Genomic DNA, 24,375 nt, shown 5'->3' on the forward strand with positions numbered 1-24,375 from the left:
CAGGCATCCATGTTTTTCCCTTCTGTGTGTGTAATGGGGGGGGGGGGAAGAGAACTTGAACTCTGCAAATGGGAAAGGTGCACTGTAATAACTAAAACACTTAGCACAGCGGCTGCTTTGTCCTGATTATCTGAGCCTCAGCGTTCCTTGCCTATAAAAGTGATTGTTCAGTGGTTGCCTTCATTATGTCAGAGTAACCAGCTGTAGTGAATCCAAAACCCATGTGATCCATTTTAGCCAGAAATAACTTCCAAGGTTTAACAAAATAATGTAGCCCTCTTCACTGCAGAATTACATTCAGTTTATTAAAAACCACAATAGGAGTAGCATCTGTATCATCCTTCCCAAAAGAGTGATGCTTACATAATTATTTTTTTTCAAAAGTGCAAATAAAGGCTATCTAAAAATGTAAGTACCCAGGGAGGTCAAGTATTTTCTTCTCATCTATCATCTCTTCTTTCTTCATGTAAGGGGGGGGGGGTACCACACCTTTCAGTGCTGTGGCCATACCAGCAATAGTTTTGCACATATGACTAGACAGCACACCTGTGTTAATGTATCCCATTCTACTTGCTTCATATTTGAGTCACACACCATAAATAAAACTGTCACGCTAACAATGCAGGACATTGCACTCACAAAGAACATTGCCCTGATGACATCATTGCCCAAAACTTTTTGTCACATTCACGCACATGCACAAACACACACCCCAAATGCTTCAGTCATCTGTGGAGAGATTCAATGATCACAAAACAGAAATGTCCAAGTGAGGTAAATCATCCCCACAGCTCCATCAATCTAACCTAGAAAAGGGAAATTAATCATACAGTCACCACACAAAGTTGGAGCTGGATCAAAATGTCACAGTTTAGAACAGATTGTTTCCAAAATCCTCTCGCACCATAGCTCCTTTTTTTAAAAGTCACTGAGCTGGAAGGAGGCACAGGTAAAGATGGGAGCCTTAGCCAGTCCCAAAGATGTGCGTCACAAGCAAGCAGATCAGCAAAATCCAAGAAGCAGAGAACAAGCTGGGTGCCATCGAACACGTCTCTTCTTCTCCATCAGTGTTCTTGATCCAATCTATGAATACAGACAGCAGGCCTGTCAAGGTATCCTCAAAAAGGCCTCCCACTTACTATCTGCCAGAAACCAGGCCAGGAGTTCCCCAGAATCACCCTTCAAAGGCATATAGGTAGGAGTTAGTTTAGGTCACACTAGGCTGGCCTGTGAAGTATTAAAACCTTTGGGTTATTGCACAATGGCCCTTAATGGAGCTTAAGAAGCAGCTGTAAGATTGGCCTACCAATGCAACTTGGGAGAATATGGCTCATTTAGTTTGAGGCCAGACAAACATGCATCTGTAGATTCTTGTTAGACTGAAGGAGAACCTGCTTGAGAAGCTTTAGGAAAGGCAAAATGACTGAAAAGAAAAGGACAACCGAAAAGGACCAAGATGGTGGTTACAGAATGGGCTGGCTTTGAAAGCTGGAAATGCAGGAGGAGAAGCAAGAAGGGAATATGAGAGGAGTACCTTCTATGGAGCAGATTGAGTTAACGTTGATGTTGTTTTTAATAAGGGATTGAGTTGAAAGAAGACACAACAGTGAAAGCAGAGATCAGTCCAAAGATATGCCCAGAAAACAAACCAGAAATTGGCCCAAGGAGGAGCTTAAGTGGAAATTTATAATTTAAAAGCAAAATTGGAAGGTAGGCTGCCATTTGGGGATTACAGAACTACATCATACTATGATATGAAATTCCACTCCCACCCCCAAAAAAATAAGGCAAGGGGGAGGAGGATTGCCGTAAATGAACAAGTCAGAAACTCAGGAACCAAAGTGAAACATGAACTAAAAACAAATTTCTATTGGTATACAAAAGGTATGTAGCAGGCTGCAGGCTCAAGATGTGACTACGAGGTAAACATTGGACTGAAACTCAAGGCTTTCAAAGGAAACCTCTGCTCCAGGAGGAGGTTGCCATTTTAAAATCATAGCCAACAGAATTAAATACATTCAGAACAGAAAGCAAAAAAAAATTTGAGGTGTGAAATTGTGAAATCGTGGGACCATCCACTGAGTATGGGAGTAGGACGGGACTTTCTCCCTACGCAATTTGGCAGGCTGGTATGATTTACAGAAGGTAATAGAAGCTCTGGAGGAGAAGGAAAAGAAGGGATAGGCTGGTTGTTGAAGGCCATGGGGCAGCACTGTCTGAGGGAGAGTGGCTGGGGTGGATGGGACGGCTCCAGCCTGGTGGGGGCTGGATATGATCATAACGTCCAGGTTGACTAGCAGTAGTATTGGAACACATGCCTTCTTCAGAAACTGATTCCACATTGGCAACCACATGACTCAGCTCCACCTCTGGAATCTTCTCCTTAATCCAGTCAGCGTAGGTTGAGATGCGGATGTAGACGCCGGGTCTGTTGGGGGCCCCACATGCATCACCCCAGCTCACAACTCCAGCCAGCAGCCAAGCATTGTCAATACGGCAGGACAGGGGACCGCCAGAGTCGCCCTAGGAGAAACAGAAGGCATTAGATGAGGAAGAAACATCATCTGGATGCATTGGAGAACCCATGAGTTTACAAGGCCAGAGAATGTCACTTACCCAGAACTTGGAAAAGTTACTTCCTTTGGACTGCAAATCTCAGATTCCCTCAGACCCCATGGCCTCTGACTAGGGCTCTGTGAGATGTAGTCCAAAAAGTGACTTTTCCAGAGCTCTGAACCTGGGAAGGAGCCAAGCTAGTTAAGAAGTCAGTGTTGTCCAAGATACATCCTTAAGATCATCACATGTACCATGCTTTGTTTTCCATTTCTTTAAACTACACATGCATGGTCTTCCGTTTCAACACAGATCTCATGCAGTGACATAGAGCTGAGAGAAAGCTGTAATTTTGAGCAGGGTCTGCTAAAGACATTAGTGTATATATAATATTTATTGTCAATCATGCAGTACACACAGAATTATATCTATTGATTAGGGCGGGTTCACACTTAAACTCGGTACATACATTCCAAGATTGCTTGCTTAAAATAATACTTTTGTGTTTTCCTCCTCATTAATAATGTTTGCCCATTTTTTTTTTGCCTAGCCAGACCTGTTTCCCCACACTTTGATGTTGTTAGGACACAAGTGTTCCCATTTTCTTCTCTGAAATACTGACAGGTATGAAATTGCTGCAGCACCATCTTCCTCTATCATTTTCTATATAAAATGGTGCTCAGAGTCAAGTTGATTTGGATGGCTGCTGAAGCCAAATATATTCATTCTCTCTCACTCACTCACTCTCACACACAAAAAGGCTCCCCCAAATAGTGTGCCTCCTATTTACACAAATCACAATTCTTAGTAGCCTGCATCTACAGAGCAGAAGCCCACGCAGACTTTATCTTAAACTAAGAAGAGACCAACTATCAGCCTCTCCCAACTCCAACTGCTCTGTGTACTCTCTTACCTGACATGCATCCTTCTTTCCCTCAGCAAAGCCGGCACACATCATGTCACTATGGAGGACATGAGGCTCCTCGGGATCTGGGTTCCGGTTGTAGAGGCACTTGCAAGTATCTATCCCGATAATGGGCACTTCAAGCTGTTGCAGCGTCATGGGTGAAGGGAGGCTCGCTAAATGGAAGAAGAGAACTCAGAGTCAGTGCCCAGAGGTGGCAAAGAAATACCCTGGGTAGGGAAGTGTGTAGGCATTGAGAAACGGCTGCCTTCCTCAAGCGCTGAATCACAAAAGAGGTGCCAATTGTATCACATTTGCAAATACAGACTCCTTTCCTTAAAGTAGACCATATAATACTTTGGCCTGTATGGGTTATGAGCGAAAAAGACAGCCATTCTACATACAGATTTGGTTTCTTTATGATTTGGTATTGCATATTTTTCTTTTACTGTTTTATCGTATATCTTTAAAACCACCATAAAATGCCTTGTGTATCTTTGTTTAGGAAAAAAGTGGAACCATAAAAGATAATCTTTTAAAGAAGTATATCCAAGGTTTGAGCCCAGTGCTGAAATGTGGAAGTGGGTTTTGGAGTGACTGATTGCTACCAGTGAAGGCACAGCAATAAAACCGATCTTTTTAAGACACTGGTTTCACAGCTTCAGGACACATTCATTGCTGAGCAAATAACAGGGATCATATTCGCCAAGCTAAAATTTCTTCCTTACTAGAAGTGAGCACGTTTCCCCATCCAGTGACGGTACACTTCATTCCATTGGGAAAATTGACAGAAGACGCAGGCAGGCAGATGGGCCGGACCGTCCGAGAGTAGGAGACTGGGTCCTTAAGTTTGACAAGGGCAATATCCCCTTTCGATCCTTCATCGTCAGTGAACTCAGGGTGTTTGATCACTTCCACAATTTGCTTCACCACAATATCCGGCGTGGGGTTTTTCAGCTGGAAGGCTCCCAACGTCACTTCATACCTATCTATGGGATTTACTCTAGAGAGAGAGAAAATAAAGCAATAGGACTCCATCAAAATGCATGTCTAAGATATAAGAGGAAGGCAAGTCACTAAGTATTATTATTATTATTATTAACCTTTATTTATAAAGTGCTGTAAATTTACACAGCGCTGTACATACAATCTTTTTAATTAGACGGTTCCCTGCCCTCGGGCTTACAATCTAGAAAGACACGACACAGAAGGAGAAGGGAGTGGTGGGGAAGGGGATGAGGGCCAGCAGTTCCTCTCTACCTCCAAGGCCTGGACCAAGGCAGATGGACTGGAGGGAGGGCTTGGCTTCACAATGGATGGTTAATCTTCTTGGAGCTAGCCTGCCTCTCTAGTAGGATAATACATAATACATAATGGTAGGATAATATCGGGGATGCTTTGATTTGGATTTCCTGCATGGCAGGGGGTTGGACTGGATGGCCCTTGTGGTCTCTTCCAACTCTATGATTCTATGAGAACACCTCTGCTGGATTAGTCTAGGACCTCTCCTAGTCCAATATCTTCATTTCCAACACTGACCAGGCAAATAGGAAGGACAGAAGAAATGGGAGAAGGCAATGATTGTCACTTCATCATCCTGAGCAAATGATAGAAGTATACTACTTCTTAACATGAGACTTCATCATGGGTTAATACCCATAGGCACAACTGTCCAATATCAGTTGATATCACAAGTTAATGAAATAGGTTTCTTCCATAAAGCAACAGGAAGCATGAACAACCAAAGCTCAGAAATGTTACATTTTGGACCACAGCCTCCAACTGGGCCACTAGTGTATTCTAGGAATTATAACCCTAATTTTTTCCCTAAAAGGAAATAATAATTTCCTTTCTAACACTGGGGAATGTACAAGACACTTGTCCTCTAACCAACAGTTCTCACAGCACAGCAGCTAAGATACTGAACTATGGATGGGGGAATGGAGAAAATATATGAAGGACTTTTGAATGCTCAAAAACAGCACACACATATCATCACCATCTTCATCATCCTCATCAGTACCACTACCCCCAACACCATGGATTGAGTTTTAGAGTAAAAAAAGTAAAATTTCTTAATGGCTTCCTTTGGTCTATTTATTTATATCCTGCCTTTCTCCAAAAACTGGGATTCAGTGATGGCAAACCCATGGCACGCGTGCCAGAGGTGGCACTCAGAGCCCTCTCTGTGGGCACATATGCTATTGCCCTAGCACAGAGTTTGCCAGAGTTTCTTACTAGAAAGCCAGAGGGACATGGCACTTTGCAATAAATAAGTGGGGTCTGGGTTGCAGTTGGGCACTCGGTCTGTAAAAGGTTCACTATCACTGGTAGAGGCTATATAGTTCTTTAAAGAGAACTATGAGCCCACACCATACCAAGAGTGAAATTAAAATGGAGTTAAACTATGCATAATGATAACATGATTTAAAACTACAGTACATTTATAAAGATAAAATGCATTGTTTGTATTCTCGAGATTCCAAAATTAGTACTGACACTACATCTTACCAGCTTAAAATCTAGGTCTGGATCTTGAATCCATCACCATTTAAAACCCCAGCTCCTAAAAGCACCACAATATCAAGTTTCTGCTTTCCAACCCTCACACCAGTATCATCCTCCATGGATGCTTCACACTTACGTGGGGAAACAATGTGCAGCGGTGACCAGCCACTGAGGGGCAATGAGTGTGGCTCCGCAGACGTGATGGCTGTCAAAGTTCAGGTTGGCTTGCCAGGGCCACTGTCCACTTTGGGCATCCATGCCACCAACGATTCGACCCATAGAGGGGACTCCACATAGTACTGCTAAGATAAGAGATTTTGTAAATGAAAAAAAGGCATTTAAAAATCCACATCACTTTTTTATGTATGAGACAACCAAACAATAAACTGGGTTGGTGTCCCCAAGTCTTACTAAGTATATTCTACTGGTATAGAAGAGGATATCCAGAAATTTCTGAACTCTTCCTTTTTAACTTAAAAAGCTCAAGATTCTACTCCTGATGGCTGGGAAAATAAACATGAATCTGTATGCTGGACTAATGGGAAAGGAACTGGCGATCAGTTAAAAATAGCTATTTATAGGGTTTCCTTTGGAAATGGAAACCATGATTACGGGGAACCAATTTGGAACAGAAATAATCACAGGAAAGGAGGGGGAAGCTGGTTTAAATTCATCTGTGAGGAAATGGGATGGATAAACAGCAAGCTTCTGTTAGCTATATTCTTTGTTATTATTTAAAAAAAAACCCAAGTGTAATATTAAAGTTCTTACTTCCTCTTGTGCTTATATTTTCCACAGCTGCAGAGTGGGAGCTGGAGAGAAATGCTATATAAAACAGAAAAGAAAAGAGAAAAAACAAGGTATCAGAAGGCTATAAAGACTGTTTGCAAGATTCTGATCACAACAAATTCAGATAACAACATGGAAAAATAATTTTTAATGTGTAAAAGGCCATGTGAAAAGATTATCTAAACATGAATCTAAAAAAATCATTTTGTATTTCAGTTTCACAACACGTTAAAAGTTACCAGGCCTCAAATGATCCTTGAAAGTCCCAAGGATCAAGCCTAGAAAGCCTGCTGCAGAATAGATGCCACCAATTACATCTTTTACTATTATTTACTTTGCTGTCTGTGCTGCCAAGATCCTCTCTCCCATTGCTGAAGAATTTATTTGTAGTTTCTGCAATTGATCAGGTTCAATAGCCATTTATAATACTAAATAAGATTAGGGCTAAGAATGTAGAATTGCTGTTTGTTGCTGCTCGATAAAGCCTAAATGTGTCACAGGTTTTTTTAAAAAAGAAGGAGGGAAGTGGGCGAAAAATTTATATTCTCACATTCTGGTGATAATGCTCTTTTCTATTATTCAGGGTCAAGTGTCAATGGCGGCAACACCAGTGAAGGAATCTAACCCAGGAAAACAGATTTCAGTGTATGAGGTAGATGCAAAGACCACACGGTATGAGCTCACTGCAGCTCGGCCTGCGTTGGGCCATTTCCGGTGCTTTTGTTTTCTGGGAGCCCATGGCCTATCCTCTAGATAGCAAGTGTAAGGTGCCATCAACAGTCTTGGAATATGGAACTAAATCTGAACCATCACTCCAGCTCTGATGGCACAGAACCCTGAGACAGTGACTCTCCCCTTCTAGACTTGCAATTTTGTTCTTATTCTTATCAAGTTTCTGGCGAGAGAGTGTAAGTGTGGAAAGGTCTGGACTGTCCCAGTTCTGGTTTTTTCATCAATACAAGCATTGATGTCCTAGCAGAGGAAAAAGGAATCTGGAACCTTAGTTTTTCGATATAGACCAGCAGCCTTTACTAATTGATGTAAGGTTAACGATGCCAAACCATACAGCAGAAAGAATGCCAGTTTGAGGACCAATAACGCCGGGTTTAGGTGCTAGGTAATCCGGGGAAGACAGGTTAATTACCCAGAATTTCCTGAGATAGAAGGCTAAATAGCGCCCAAAGTTACAATCCCTAATATTTTCCCTAGCATAAGCCAGGGAAGTTAGTGGTCGCAAACAGAAGAGTTCTGCACTGTGTGTTTGTACATAATCTTAAAGAGAGCCAGTTTGCGTTCAGATCCGTGCTGTACAGAGCAGGGATGGTATGTGGAACTGTTGAGTGAAAGGCTCGACATTAGAAACAGCCTCAAGAATTATTCGAAAATCATAATACACCATGCTGGGAGATTTATCAGAGACATGAAACAAGTGGAAAGGGCCCAGAGATTGTTTTACCTGTGGTAAGAAGAATCATTCAAAAAACGCTTGCTGGATGATTTGGAATGTGTAAGTGCTCTCAGAACTTGATGTTTGTTATGTACCCACAAGGTGGCATTTTGACTTGGCGAGTTAAAGGGGTTAGCTCCACTTGCATTTTCAAGGCAGGACTTTCTCTCCTAGAAACAGTGTTCTCAACCTGGGGTCGGGACACTTTGGGGCCAATGAACCCTTTCAAGGGTCCCGCCTAAGACCATTGAAAACATCTAGGTAATTACAGTTATATATAAAGTAAGCAATGAAAATAATTTCCATGGTTTGGGTCACACAACATGAGGAACTGGATTAAAGGTCGTGGCATTGGAGGTTTGGGAACCACTGCTCTAGAACAAGTTGCAGATATGAATGTACTGGCCATGGTCTGTTTGTGGCATTTTTGCGTTTGTTTCTATGCCTATGCAGCGATTCTATGGTCCTTAACTATGTTTCTGCTTTTATTCCACCAGATTTCTGGCAGAATTTATGTCTCTTGGCCAAACTTTTCCTAGACCATAAGACCCTCTACTTTGATGTGGAGACCCTCATTTTCTACTCCGTACTTGAGGTCGACAGGGCCCAGTGGGCCCATATTGGGGCTACTTCGCCAGAGGGGCTCATATGACTTCTCTGGTGTCGGCATGTTGCTGTACTGAGGGATGTGAGAAGAGTATGAGTATTCAAGAGCGTCCCGCTTCTGTACTTAAAAAATGTAAATTTTTAATACCAAGGAACTGCTGATAGGAATAAAATGTTATTTATATGGATCTAATGTATTTGTTTCTTGCAATGAAGGTAGAAGAAAAAGCGTTCATTGGCACTCCTTCAAGCCCTATCTATTGAATCCTCCCAGCTCCATGGGTTTCTGAGACGAAGAAAAATTGTAGGGGCATTTAATGTACCGTCTTTCTCAGCTGGTATGAAATTTAGCATAAATGCTTACAGTTTGGTAGAATTCATAGCAAAAGAAATGGAACAAGATGGGAGGAAAATAAGCAAATCAATTATGCTGGCCACCCCAGAAGCTTTCTAAGAGGAGAGCTAATTGGGGAATCATTGAGTTAAAAAGGGAGAATCTTTTTGTTTTCTCAGTCTTTCTCTAAAGATACAGGGTGGACATGTTGCTTGCTTTTTAACAGTCCGGTCCCTCGCCTTAAAAACGCGGGGGATCTTGTTCCGGATCCCCCGCGTAAGGCAAATGCCCCTATGCTCTCGAGCCCCATTGGAACAATGGGCGCGTGCGCGGGCGGCAGGCGCAACAGGCATGGCGCGCCCATGCAGTTTTGAATGGGACGTGCCGGCCCCCTTCCGCCCTGCGCGTGCCCCGCGGCTTGAGCGCTATGCTCAATGGCGCGTATGCGGCGGGCCACTGTCTGCAGAAACATTGTGATTATTGTACAGTGGCATATTTCCGTGCTTCATGCTTTTTGACCACCTTGATTGTTTACGTTCATCTCTAGGAAAGAGTCACCAGATGGCAACATGTGGCTGCTCCTCCCTGCCCCACCAGACGAGGCGTGTTACGGAAAGTTCCTTCATTGCTTCAGTAACTTCCCTCATCATATGCCACAGCCAAAAAAGAAGACTATAAGTAGATGGGCGTTTATCAACGTCTTCTGTGTTTGGAGATGAGATACTCTCCCTCTGCCTCATGATGTGCTCCCCAGTATTTGACAAAGTTAAGCTAGAATATTTAGCACAAGGTGTTTCTACCTATAATGGGGAAAGTGACTATTGCTACTACCCAGAAGAAAAAAAATGTTCCCCCCCCCCTAAAAATTAAGGAGCAAAAAATGCCCCTTTTATTAAAAATGTAAGCATATTACTTTAAGAGCGCTTTTAAAAATAAAACCAAAAGAAAAGATCCGAAGCAGCCCTCTTGGTAGACTTCTCTTTTTCAAGGCGAAGCCTTCACCTGAAAAACATCCGCAAACTTACAGATGTTGAGATGCCGGATTCTGAAGGGTAATCTCTTAGGCCTTGGTCTTAAACTCTTCCTCTCAGGCTGAACTCTCCAATTGGGAAAGGCACAGTGAGTGGGGCCCCCAAGAAGCCATCCGGTCTGGGCAAGCCTGAGCTAAAACCGTAGCTATTGGGCGTGGGTGGTCTTGGCTGGAGATCCTCCACCCGGGATTCCGGGGGACACTCTCCAGCAAATATCTCTCAGGTGTGAGAGCAGTTCGATGTCTATGAAAGTGTTTGCTTTTATGAACACAAACCCCCTTGAATCAAAGGATAGGAGCTTAAGCAAACTATGTAGCTCTCTGCATTAAACTATGTACATCTAGTTTGCTTTACCTTGTCACTCCAGTGTTTTTTTTATCATTTTCGTTCTGCTCCTGTGGCCTCAAAAAAAATTGGGGGCACAGCCAATGACAAGCATCACACAAAATGACATCAAGCAGGACTCTTCAGCTTCAGTCCCACCCCCACCCCCCAACCTGAACATGGTCCAAGTATGGAAGGGGCAGCATGTCATAATGTGTACCCCCCCAAACTGGGTGAGAGCACCCTCAAAAGTCCCAGTACAAGAACGCTCCATCACAGGTAACTACAGAGAGGAAAAAAAATGTTTTTTTTTTTGGGGTGGAAGGAAGGGATCCTTTGGAAGCAGACATTAAGCTTGGGCGTCTTTGGCCACAACTAGGGCTGGGGACACACCGCAACCGCATGCGCCCCAGCCCTAATTCATATGGACCAGCGCATTTTGAAGGTGTGCCGTCCCATACACCATGTGCAATGATGGTGGGCACTCACGTGCCACCCATCCACACATACCCAGCACGTGCGTGAGCCACCAATGACTCGGCAAGGCGCTTGGGGTGCCCTTTCAGCATCACGAAGGAGTCTCCTTTGTGCATGCACACATTGCTGGCACGCCTCTACAGGCAGGGCCAGCGATGCAAGGAGAAAGGGGCAAGTGGCCCCTTGTTTCCTCGTCACCACACATATCAGGGTGTCCCAGGGGCATGAAGCCCCAATGGACACGGCATTTTGCCGCTTCTTCTTCCCGTCGCCCGGAAACGCCCGGGTTGGGTCTCTGGGGCTGCTGGTGAGGCTGCCCTGGCGCCCAACCTGCGCAGAAACAGGCGGCTGCAAACCGCATCTTTTCTCCACGGTCTTTTCTCGTTAGGATGTTCTTTTGAGAAATCTCGGGCTTGGGCTACTAAGATGACACAAGTTCTTTTCATAGCGGACGCTTCCTCACGCTTTCCTTCCCTAAACTAAACTAATCAGAGAATTTGGGGGCACTGCAGATCAAAGCTGTTATTTGTGGCCCTGCAATGTTTCTTACCTAGTCCCTCTAGTACATGTTGGTAGTCTAGAGGCATCTGAGAAATGGAGGATGCCAAAACAGCGGTAGCTTCCCTGTAAATGTGTAATGAAGTAGAGAACACCACATATAAGGGATGAAAACCTGCAAGAAGGACAGATGATAGCGAAGCTAAAAGGAATAAGGAAGCTTAGAGGCCATGAAAACTGAAGAGAGCTCAAGGCAAAGAACGGAGAAGGAGAAACCTGATTAACATTCCAAAATTTCAGAGTGAAGAAAAGTGCCCATCGTTGGCAGGAGGCGACGGGAAATGAGTGAGATCGAGGGAGAGACAATATGTTTGGTAGTTGTAAGGACGTGGGCCCCAGAAACCTAGCCCAAGGTCCCAGTGATATGGTGGGTATCAGGCTACATGTCCACAACAGCCCATTAATGAATAGTGATGGAAATGCATGGATATATTGTGCAGTGATCATGGCAGTACTGTAACATCTGATGGCATATTAACCATCAAGAAAGATCAATGTTTTCTTAAAAGCACACTTTAACAGAAAGAATTGTCTTCCTTGTCACTTTTAAAAAGTACACATGTATATTGATACTGTTCTCAAAGAAATAGCCATCTTACTCTGTTGCAGCATAAAAAGGAAAAAGAAAGGGTGAGGAAAAGAAATTCTAGCCCAACTTTAAGACTTTTATATTATAGCGTTAACTTCCATGAGGATTAATATCCCACTTCCTCATTCTGCAATGACAAGTTTATATTAAAGCCTTACATTATTTGTAGCAGCAAGATCTTTAAGTGGTCTGTTAGTATGTGTGAAGCAGTTGAAATACCCTTATCACCTCACAGATCTCGTTGAAAGATAGGATGATGATCACAGTTGCATCTTTTTCCGGATAATATTATCCACTTCCAATGGTTAATAGGTTTCAGAACCTGAGTCTTTAATATCAAGCTATTGTCATTTGCTCTGAAGAAGTGATACCCCCACCACCCCCCCCCCCGCCCACCCACAACCCAAAAAAAAAAAAAAAAAAAAGTTTTTTGTTGGGGGGGAAGGTGAAGAAGGTAGGGGGGAAAGAGGTGGGGGGGAAGGGGGGGGGGGGGGGGGGGGGAGCAGTGGAGGGGGGGGGGGGGGGGGGGGGGGGGGGGGGGTGGGGAAGCGGGGGGGTAAAGAAAAAAGCTCATGCTGAAATAGAAATCGTGGAGTCGTAAGGTGCTACTAGTATTCCTTTTCTCTCCCTCCTTCCTTTTTATTTGATTCGGTTTCCTAAGTTGGTATATCGAACCCACTCTTTTGCGGTGCCAATATAGTCCCACCACATGGTCTAACATCAGGGATTGGCACATTGTAGCATTTCCAGGTTTTCGGATATACAGCTCCCAACTCACTGATCAGTGGCCAACTGATGAATCCACAACAAGTTCTGATTTCTGTAGAGCCGCAGGTTTCCCTACCCCTGGTTCTTTAGGGGGAAGCATAACAGAGTGTGATTCTGAGTGGAAAATAGACAGACCTTAATATGTTGCAGTGTGTTTTCGGCTACAAAAATTTATTTCCCACCCCTTGAATACAACAGTGAAATTTTTCATCCTGCTTTTGTTTTGTTGTCTGTCATGAAGTTTGCAAACGCCTAACATCAAACACAGAACCGCTTGTTCAAAGTCAGAAAGTCAGAGTTTCCTTAAGAGTGTTTTCAGATTTTGATCCTTGTGAAAGAGCCATGTGTTTCCCCAGGGAAGGGGGGGGGTGGGGGCTTGCTGGTGAGATGGCAGTTAGGTAATATGAGCTGCAGTTAAGTTGCCAGGTCTCCTTCCAGGTCCTCTCTTAAAAGCTGGTACAGTGTCGCCTAGGGAAGGCGGGTGTTCAGTCACATGGAAAACTTGGAGCAATACAATTCTCTGTCAGACCCCTGTCATGTGCTAGAACAACTACTAAAGCATTCGGAAAGCCAAAAAGAATTTACCAGGACATTTCTTATTTTGTTTCTGTTACATCACCAAGTAACATGATTTATGTTGGTATACACTGGTTTCTGCTATAACCACAAAAAGAAAAAAACGCTAAAAACAATCTTGCCAGCTTAAATAAACCTCCTGAAGGTCTTTCACTGGTAATCAATTGGGAATAAGAAGGCAGCTCCACCGGTCATACCGAAAATAATGATGAGATGTTTGGTCAGTCCTTGTTGGAGTTTCTAAACAGGATGACATATCATCAAGCATGCTTAGGCTGATGAGTCCTTTCGAGAAGTGTACTAGAATTGGACAGAGACTTAGAAGTCTGCATTCTATGATCTGTGCTGCCCAAATTATGAATTTTCTTCTTCTGTTGTTTCTTTTCTTGCAGTGGATTCCCGCTGCCCCAGATGGGCACTCCCAAACACAAACAGGCCAATTTCCAAGAAGTGAACAAGAAACTGATCTGATAATGGAAGGGCTCAACCCCAGTACACACCAACCAGTCATGTTAAAGATGATCGCATGCTAAACATCTGTGTTGGTCTTGCATTGATCCGACATCAATGGATGGGCTGATGCGGAGAGGAGGGGCTCGTGTCTGGTTCTGTAATAGCCAGCTTGCGGTGCTGTGCCCTGCTTCCTCCTGTTATGATGAGTATCCTAACACTGTTGAAAGCTAGATGGATTTTTTCCCTGCTTAGGGTTGAAAGTCTGTTTTTAAAGTCTTACTGACTCCCAAAGAATGCAGGAACCTGGGTCACTTGGCCTGAAAGAGTCCTTTAGTTTGGCCAGCGAGGTCTTCATCAGTCTCTCTCTCTCATTCATGCAAGTGGTAGCAACTTAGGAAAGAAAACTATCGTAATTTCAATGTAGTTTGTTTTCCTTCTCACAGTCAGTTTTAAGGACAGTGCCAACTTCAAGGATTGTTGGAACTAGACATTTGTGGACCCAGACTTTCCAGTTCAACAGACTGTAACCGTTGTAGGAGACTCCAAACATGGGTTCTACAACCCCATCAAAAGACTGTCCCCAGCGTGCACAGTGTATCTGTAGCTACTGTTCTAAAGAGATCTCGCCTATGGGGCACTTAGTTGTTTCAGGGTGGTGGCAAAAGACCAAAAACAAATGTAAAATACAGGCATTGGAAGGGAGGAGAACTGACCTGATTTGAACTGCTTTAAGTGAGTTTGGAAGAAACTATGAGTGAACTGTTGAGGGTTTTTTTTTTTAAACTTTCTAGTGTGTAAGCTGTATTAGCTTGGGATAAAATTAAATGGGCTTTCTGGGGGGAGAAATTTGACGTCTCTTGAGCACAATGGAAGCTAGAGGAGATGGCACCAGTCCTCAATACAGTCATCTTTTACTAAGATGCTTGCATACCTCTACCCTGGGCAGCCAGTTAGTGAGTGAAAGCAGTTGGATACGGTGGGAAGAAAATAAATACCATTTGCTACTCTAGTACAAGCTGTTAAGATTCATATTTCATGTATAACGTGTGTCTTCTATTACTTAAAGTATTGTAATTAATAAAAACCACAAACAAGTGCAATATCATTCTGTATTTGCTTATGTGGTAATAGAGTCCTACAAAGTTTGCATGGTGAAAAGTTGGATTCCAAACTCCCACTGAACCCTATCATAATTAGTTGCGTTTTGTGTGGTGCTAGTAAAGTCTTTTGCCAAGGAAAATTCTGCCTTAACGGCCCTCACAACATAGTTTTTTTTCTTTTTAAAAAATGTATTTTTCTTTTAATAACTATCTGTTTAATATGTATAAGTTAATTCCTTTTATGTCCTTTTCTGTGTTTTTAACTGTACTGTTTTTCAATGTTGTGCGTGCTCTGAGCCCAGTACTGGGAAAAAGTGGGATAATAACAACACAAAATAATTTTAAAAAAACCAAGCTCCACTCAAACCCTGTGTAACCACAAGTAGATAAAAAGCGTCAACGATAGAGCTCTGTGTGATTTGCAATAATTTGGCTGAGATTGAAACTCTTGGTAGTAGCTAGGCCTGCTACATGGTAGGCTCACGACTGCAGATTAGTGAGCCGTGGCACACCTGCCCCATATTATTGTAATGTGATGGCATGGACATTGCCATCTATTGACTAATACAGGGTGCAGGCATCCATGTTTTTTTCCCTTCTCTGTGTAATTGGGGGGGGGGGAGAAGAGAACTTGAAACTCTGCAAATGGGAAAGGTGCACTGTAAAACAAAACACTTAGCACAGCAGCGGATGCTTTGTCCTGATATCTGAGCCTCAGCGTTCCTTGCCTAAAAAGTGATGTGTCAGTGTTCTCTTATGTCAGAGTAACCAGCTGTTGAATCCAAAACCCGTGGATCATTTTAGCCAGAAATAACCCAAGGTTGTACAAAAATGTAGCCCTCTTAGCAAATTCATTCAAAGTAAACAAACAATAGCAGTGTCATTAGCATCCTTACCCAAAAGAGTGATCTGACTTACAAGTGACATCAATATTTTTTTCAAAAGTGCAAATAAAGGCTATCTAAAAAGGTAATACCCAGGAGGTCAAGTATTTTCTTTCCCATCTATCATCTCTTCTTTCTTCATGTAAGGGGGGGGGGGGTACCACACCTTCAGTGCTGTGGCCATACCAGCAATAGTTTTGCACATAACTAGAACAGCACACCTGTGTTAATGTATCCCATTCTAACGTTTCTCATATTTGAGTCACACACCATAATAAAACTGTCACGCTAACAATGCAGGACAATGCACTGCACAAAGAACAGCCCTGAACATCATTGCCCAAAACTTTTTGTCACATTCACGCACATGCACAAACACACACCCAAATGCTTCAGTCATCTGGGGAGAGAAATCATGACACAAAACAAAAAGTCCAAGTGGTAAATCATCCCCCACAGCCCATCAATCTAACCTAGAAAGGAAATTAATCATACAGTCACCACACAAAGTTGGAGCTGGATCAAAATGTCACAGTTTTAGAACAGATTGTTTCCAAAATCCTCTCGCACCATAGCTCCTTTTTTTTAAAAGAATCACTGAGCTGGAAGAGGCAACGGGTAAAGATGGGAGCCTTGACCGCAGTCCCAAAGATGTGCGTCACAAACAAGCAATCAGCAAAATCCAAGAAGCAGAGAACAAGCTGGGTGCCATCGAACACGTCACTCTTCTTCTCCATCTAGTGTCTTGCATCCAATGATGAAACAGACAGCAGCCTTCAAGGTAACCCAAAAAAGGCCTCCCACTTACTACTGCCAGAAACCAGGCCAGGAGTTCCCAGAATCACCCTTCAAAGGCATAGGTGAGAGTTAGTTTAGGTCACACTAGGCTGGCCTGTGAAGTATTAAAACTTTTGGTTATTGCACAATGGCCCTAATGGAGCTTAAGAAGCAGCTGTAAGATTGGCCTACCAATGCAAACTGGGGAGAATATGGCTCATTAGTTGAGGCCAGACAAACATGCATCTGTAGATTCTCTGTTAGACTGAAGGAGAACATGCTTGAGAAGCTTTAGGAAAGGCAAAATGACTGAAAAGGACAACCGAAAGGACCAAATGGTGGTTACAAGAATGGGCTGGGCTTTGAAAGCTGAAATGCAGGAGGAGAAGCAAAAGGGAATAGGAAGGATACCTTCATGGAGCAGATTGAGTTAACAAGGTTGATGTTGTTTTTAATAAAGGGATTGAGTTGAAAGAAGACACAACAGTGAAAGCAGAGATCAGTCCAAAGAATGCCCAGAAAACAAAACCAGAAATTGCCCAAGAGGAGCTTAAGTGGAAATTTATAATTAAAACAATTGGAAGGTAGGCTGCCATTTGGGGATTACAGACTGCATCAACTATGATATGAAATTCCACCCCCACCCCCAAAAAAATAGAGGCAAGGGGGAGGAGGATGCCGTAAATGAACAAGTCAGAAACTCAGGAACCAAATGAAACAGAACTAAAACAAATTTCTATTGGTATACAAAAGGTATGTAGCAGGCTGCAGGCTCAGATGTGGACTACGAGGTAAACATTGACTGAAATCAAGGCTTTCAAGAAACCTCTGCTCCAGGAGGAGGTTGCCATTTTAAATCATAGCCAACGAATTTAAATACATTCAGAATGAAAGCAAAAAAAAATTTGAAGTGTGAAATTGTGAAATCGTGGGAACCATCCACTGAGTTGGGAGTAGGCGGGACTTTCTCCTAACGCAATTTGGCAGGCTGGTATGATTTACAGAAGGTAATAAAGCTCTGGAGGAGAAGGAAAAGAAGGGATAGGCTGGTTGTTGAAGGCCATGGGTCAGCACTGTCTGAGGGAGAGTGGCTGGGGTGAGGGGACGGCTCCAGCCTGGGTGGGGGCTGGATATGATCATAACGTCCAGGTTGACTAGCAGTAGTATTGGAGCACATGCCTTCTTCAGAAACTGATTCCACATTGGCAACCACATTGACTCAGCTCCACCTCTGGAATCTTCTCCTTAATAACCAGTCAGCGTAGGTGAGATGCGGATGTAGAAGACGCCGGTTCTGTTGGGGGCCCCACTGGCATCACCCAGCCACCAACTCCACCAGCAGCCAAGCATGGTCAATACGCAGGACAGGGGACCGCCAGAGTCGCCCTAGGAGAAACAGAAGGCATTAGATAGGAAAAGAAACATCATCTGGATGTCACTTACCAAGAACTTGGAAAAGTTACTTCCTTTGGACTGCAATCTCAGATCTCCTCAGAAACCCCATGGCCTCGACTAGGGCTCTGTGATGTAGTACAAAAAGTGACTTTCCAGAGCTCTGAACCTGGGAGGGCCAAGCTAGTTAAGAATCAGTGTTGTCCAAGATAAACCCTCAAGATCATCACATGTACAGCTTTGGTTTTCCATTTCTTTAAACTACACATGCTGGTCTTCTTTCAACACAGATCTCATGCAGTGACATAGAGCTGAGAGAAAGCTGTAATTTTGAGCAGGGTCTGCTAAAGACATTAGTGTATATATAATATTATGTCAATCATGCAGTACACAACAGATTATATATGATTAGGGCGGGTTCACACTTAAACTCGGTACATACATTCCAGATTGCTTACTTAAATAAACTTTTGTGTTTTCCTCTCTCGTGTGCCATTTTTTTTTTGGCCTAGCCAGACCTGTTTTCCCACACTTTGATGTTGCTAGACACAAGTGTCCCATTTTCTTCTCTGAAATACTGACAGGTATGAAATTGCGGCAGCACCATCTTCCTCTATCATTTTCTATATAAAATGGTGCTCAGAGGCAATTTGATTTGGATGGCTGCTGAAGCCAAAATATCATTCTCTCTCACCACTCACTCTCACACACAAAAAAGGCCCCCCAAATAGTGTGCCTCCTATTTACACACAATCACAATTCTTAGTAGCCTGCTCTACAGAGCAGAAGCCACACGCAGACTTTATTTAAACTAAGAAGAGACCAACTATCAGCCTCTCCCAACTCCAACTGCTCTGTGTACTCTCTACCTGACATGCATCCTTCTTTCCCTCAGCAAAGCCGCGCACATCATGTCACTATGGGGACATGAGGCTCCTCGGGATCTGGGTTCCGGTTGTAGAGGCACTGCATTATCTATCCCGATAATGGGCACTTCAAGCTGTTGCAGCGTCAATGGGTGAAGGGAGGCTCGCTAAATGGAAGAAGAGAACCAGAGTCAGTGCCCAGAGGTGGCAAAGAAATACCCTGGGTAGGGAAGTGTGTAGGCATTGAGAGAAACGGATGCCTTCCTCAAGCGCTGAATCACAAAGAAGGTGCCAATTGTATCACATTTGCAAATACAGACTCCTTTCCTTAAAGTAGGCCATATACTACTTGGCCTGTATGGGTATGAGCGAAAAAGACAGCCATTCTACATACAGATTTGGTTTCTTTATGATTGGTATTGCATATTTTTCTTTACTGTTTATCGTATATCTTTAAAACCACCATAAAGGCCTTGTGTATCTTTGTTTAGGAAAAAGTGGAACCATAAAAGATAATCTTTTAAAGAAGTATATCCCGAGTTTGAGCCCAAGTGCTGAAATGTGGAAGTGGGTTTTGGAGTGACTGATTGTCTACCAGTGAAGGCACAGCAATAAAACCGATCTTTTAAGACACTGGTTTCACACTTCAGGACACATTCATTGCGACAATACAGGATCATATTCGCCAGCTAAAATTTCTTCTACAGAAGTGAGCACGTTCCCCCATGACGACACTTCATTCCATGGGAAAATGACAGAAGACGCAAATTCGCATGATTTCCTACGCGTCTAGAAGTTGTGACTTCCTCCGAGTGATTTTAGTGACGGTCCTTCATTCCCAATTGAAGACCTTGACGAGACGCAGAGAGCGCATGATGGGCAGAGCTCGAGAGTGAGCTAGAGATGGGGAGTTAAGTTGACGATAGGGGGTTTGTTTGACAAGAAAATTTGTGGTCGACTTGGTCGCGTCAACTGAGATGTTATGAGTGTTTTAATTTTAGGGAGGTTGCTTCACCAAGGCTTGAAGGTTATTGACGAGGAAGGCCATCCTGGACGGCACGTCAGACCATCATGGATACTCTAGAGAGAGGAAAATAAAGCAATAGGACTCCATCAAATGCATGTAAAGATATAAGAGGAAGCAAGTCACTATGTATTATTATTATATTATTATTTATTTTTATTATTAACCTTTATTTATAAGGTGCTGTAAATTTACACAGCGCTGTACATACATCTTTTTAATTAGACGGTTCCTGCCCTCAGGGCTCTACAACTAGAGAAAACACGACCCAGAAGGGAGAAGGGAAGTGGTGGGAAGGGGAGAGAGGATGGGCCAAGCAGTTCCTCTCTACCTCCAAGGCCCTGGACCAAGAGCAGATGGACTGGAGGGAGGGCTGGGCTTCCAAATGTGGATGTTAATCTTCTTGGAGCTACCTGCCTCTCATAGTAGGATATATACATAATAACATAATGTACGGATAGTTCGGGGAGCTTTGATTTGATTTCCTGCATGGCAGGGGGTTGGACTGGATGGCCCTTGTGGTTTCTCCAACTCTATGGGATCTATAGACACCTCTGCTGAGTATAGTGTCTAGGACCTCTCCTACTGTCCAATATCTGTCACTGTTCGCAACAAGATGGGACCAGGCAATGAAGGAAGCAGAGATGGGAGCACGGTACGAAGGCAAATGAATAGTGTCACTTCCGTCACATCCTGAGCAATGATAGAAGTATCTACTTCTAACATGAGACTTCATCATGGGTTAATACCCATGGCACAACTGGTCCACATCAGTTGATATCCACAGTTAATGACAATAGGTTTCCTCCATAAAGCAACAGGAAGCATGAACAACCAAGCTCAGAAATGTTACATTGGACCACAGCCTCCAACTGGGCCCACATATGTATTCTAGGAATTATAACCCTAATTTTTTCCCTAAAAGTGAATAATAATTTCCTTCTAACACTGGGGAAGTACAAGACACTGTCCTCTGACACAACAGTTCTCACGCACGCCAGCTAAGATCTGAACTATGGATGGGGGGGAATGAGAGAAAATATAATGAAGGGACTTTGAATGCTCAAAAACAGCACACACATATCATCACCATCTTCATCATCCTCATCAGTACCATACCCCCAACACCATGGATGAGTTTTAGAGTAAAAAAAGTAAAATTCTTAATGCCTTCCTTTGGTCTATTTATTTATATCCTGCCTTTCTCCAAAAAACTGGGATTCAGTGATGGCAAACCCATGGCACGTGCGCAGAGGTGGCACTCAGAGCCCTCTCTGTGGGCACATATGCTATTGCCCTAGCACAGAGTTTTGCCAGAGTTTCTTACTGAGAAAGCCAGAGACATGGCACTTTGCAAAAATAAGTGGGGTCGGGTTGCAGTTGGGCACTCGGTCTGTAAAAGGTTCACATCACTGGTAGAGGCTATATCAGTTCTTTAAAGAGAAACTATGAGCCCACACCATACCAAGAGTGAAATTAAAATGGAGTTAAACTCTATGAATATAACATGATTAAAACTACATTTATAAAGATAAAGCATTGTTTGTATTTCTCCAGATTCAAAATTAGTACTGACACACATCTTACCAGCTTAAAATCTAGGTCTGGATCTTGAATCCATACCATTTAAAACCCCAGCTCCTAAAAGCACCACAATATCAAGTTTCTGCTTTCACCCTCCATCCGTCTGTCTCCTGGATCTCAACCTTTACGGGGACAATGTGCAGCTGACACCATGATGCTGACCAATAGTTCTCCATACGTGGAGGAACTGTCAAGAGTCAGGGGGCTGCGTGGCCGAGACGTGATGGCTGTCAAAGTTCAGGTTGGCTGTAGCATGTGCACTTTGCCTACCATGCAAACGATTCGACCCATAGAGGGGACTCCACATAGTACTGCTAAGATAAGAGATTTTGTGAATGAAAAAAAGGCATTTAAAAATCCACATCACTTTTTTATGTATGAGACAACCAAACAATAAACTGGGTGGTGTCCCCAAGTCTTACTAAGTATATTCTTCTGGTATAGAAAAGAGGATATCGAAATTTCTGAACTCTTCCTTTTAACTTAAAAAGCTCAAGATTCTACTCCTGATGGCTGGAAAATAAACATGAATCTGTATGTTGGACTAATGGGAAAGGAACTGGCGATCAGTTAAAATAGCTATTTATAGGGTTTCCTTTGGAAATGGAAAACCATGATAGGGGGAACCAATTTGGAACAGAAATAATCACAGGAAAGGAGGGGGAAGCTGGTTTTAAATTCATCTGTGAGGAAATGGGATGGATAAACAGCAAGCTTCTGTTAGCTATATTCTTTGTTATTATTTTTAAAAAAACCCAAGTGTAATATTAAAGTCTTACTTCCTCTTGTGCTTATATTTTCACACAGCTGCAGAGTGGGAGCTGGAGAGAAATGCTATATAAAACAAAAAGAAAAGAGAAAAAACAAGTATCAGAAGGCTATAAAACTGTTTGCAAGATTCTGATCACAACAAATTCAGATAAAAACATGGAAAATAATTTTAATGTGTAAAAGGCCATGTGAAAGATTATCTAAACATGAATCTAAAAATCATTTTGTATTTCAGTTTCACAACATGTAAAAGTTACCAGGCCTCAAATGATCCTTGAAAGTCCCAAGGATCAAGCCTAGAAAGCCTGCTGCAGAATAGATGCCACAATTACATCTTTTACAATTACTGTATTTACTTTGCTGTCTGTGCTGCCAAGATCCTCTCTCCCATTGCTGAAGTGTAATATGACTAAGTCATTTTATTGGGCCGAATCACTACAGATTGCAGGTGGATGTACTTACATGTTTAAATGTTCCCACAAGGAATGTAGATCCCTGATTAGAAATGGTTTATTTTTTATTATTATAGTTCCAAAACTACCCACCCAATATGCTCACTATTTTTTTCCAAGCTCTGATCCCTCACATAGGAAACTAATATGTTAGAGAAAAATTAGGTGAAGAACACCTTATGTCTGAAATCCTCATCTGATCGCCACAGAGGCCCAGTCTCATAAAAGCTCATATCATACCCCGCTACTGTCTTGATTTGAAAGACAGGTCCTATCAATCCTCTGCCATCCCACTTTCAGCTGCTTTTAAAATATCCCGATTTTCTCTCTCCTCCTCCTTCATTTCTCCCCTTTTATCCTCAGCTTACTTCAATTGCTCCAAAATGAATTCAAAGTGCAAAAGTAGTTGCCATTTAATTAACTCAGTGATGGAGAGCTGGAAGGTTACTTATCCCAATACAGTGAAGCAAAAGCAAGCTGCTGCGCCCTCTCTAGCTCTTGTGCTCTTCCTTGTGAATAACTTTTGCCATCTTGGCCACACTCCGATGTTGCTTGGCCACACATGTTCTGATTTTCATCTGTGGAATGTTGGAGGGCACGGAGCTTGCTTCTGCTGAATATATAAAATGATCCTTGGATTCCAAGCAGGTTTTAATTTGTATGTGGCTCAGGCCCAGTTGAGTCTATTAAAGAATAGCCCTCCCTCCAGGATTCAACTGGCTTGGCTCGCTCAGCTGCCAGAGACATCTCCACTGTTCAGGACCTTGCTGGTGCAAAGCTTATTTCCCCTCTCCTTTCCCCTTGTGCATTCTGTCTTATTCACACTGTAAGACTGAGTGGACATAGGGTTGCCATAGCACCGGACCGGGAAACTGGGGAAATGTAGGACAAAACTTTCAAATGTAGGACACACAAAAATGTGTCCTGCATTTAAAAATTATGTCCTACATTTTCCCTCACAATCGCGGCGGGCAAGCGGCGAAGGAAGCCTCCACTTAAGGAGGCTTTCCCTCCCCGCCTGGGCCCCGCCACGATTGGAGGTCAGGATAGGGGCCTCGCCTCGTTCCTGGCCCCCGCGGGGACCAGGAAGGAGGCGAGGAGCCCCCCCGGCGAGCGCCGTGGCTCGCCTGTTCCTGGCCCCGAGGAGGCCAGGTAAGAGGCTAGGAGCCCCCTGGCGAGCGCCGCGGCCTCGCCTCGTTCCTGGCCCCCGAGGAGGCCAGGAAAGAGGCAAGGAGCTCGCCGGCGAGCGCCGCGGCCTCGCCTCGTTCCTGCCCCCCGAGGAGGCCAGGAAAGAAGCGAGGGGCTCCCGGTGAGCGCCGCGGCCTCGCCTCGTTCCTGGCCCCCGCGGAGGCCAGGAAAGAGGCGAGGGGCTCGCCGGCGAGCGCCGCAGCCTCGCCTCGTTCCTGGCCCCCCGGAGGCCAGGAAGGAGGAGGAGGCTGCAGGGAGGCGGGGAGGTTGGCGCGGCTGCGACCAAGAGGCACCGCCTCCCTGCAGCCTCCTCCGCACCAGGCCTCGCTGCCCTCCTTTTCCTCCGCCGACCATGCGCGGGGGAGGAGGAGGAGGGCAGTGAGGCCCCAGGGTTGCCTTGCAACCCCGCTAACAACCGGC

The 24,375-nt window shown here is 43.8% G+C and overlaps 1 protein-coding gene across 4 annotated transcripts in view; it reads right to left on the reverse strand.

Moving 5' to 3' along the window:
* Window positions 1-286: 286 nt before the first annotated feature.
* The window catches only part of PRSS8 (serine protease 8), a 687,619-nt gene continuing 663,530 nt past the window's right edge, over window positions 287-24,375 (reverse strand). For 2 of the 4 annotated variants that reach the window (XM_042472886.1, XM_042472882.1), the window contains exons 2-6: window positions 6,737-6,790; window positions 6,102-6,267; window positions 4,186-4,460; window positions 3,467-3,633; window positions 949-2,523 (exon numbers count right to left, since the gene is read on the reverse strand). In XM_042472886.1, coding sequence (XP_042328820.1) covers window positions 2,137-2,523; window positions 3,467-3,633; window positions 4,186-4,460; window positions 6,102-6,244 — 972 coding nt within the window. In that variant the 5' untranslated portion in view covers window positions 6,245-6,267; window positions 6,737-6,790 and the 3' untranslated portion in view covers window positions 949-2,136. Of the gene's footprint in view, window positions 2,524-3,466; window positions 3,634-4,185; window positions 4,461-6,101; window positions 6,268-6,736; window positions 6,791-22,777; window positions 22,859-24,375 lie in introns of those variants that run through there. The other 2 variants (XM_042472884.1, XM_042472885.1) reach the window with 2 other exon arrangements.

Source organism: Sceloporus undulatus, chromosome 6, assembly GCF_019175285.1.
Source record: "Sceloporus undulatus isolate JIND9_A2432 ecotype Alabama chromosome 6, SceUnd_v1.1, whole genome shotgun sequence".
In the NCBI taxonomy this organism is placed as follows: Eukaryota; Metazoa; Chordata; class Lepidosauria; order Squamata; family Phrynosomatidae; genus Sceloporus; species Sceloporus undulatus.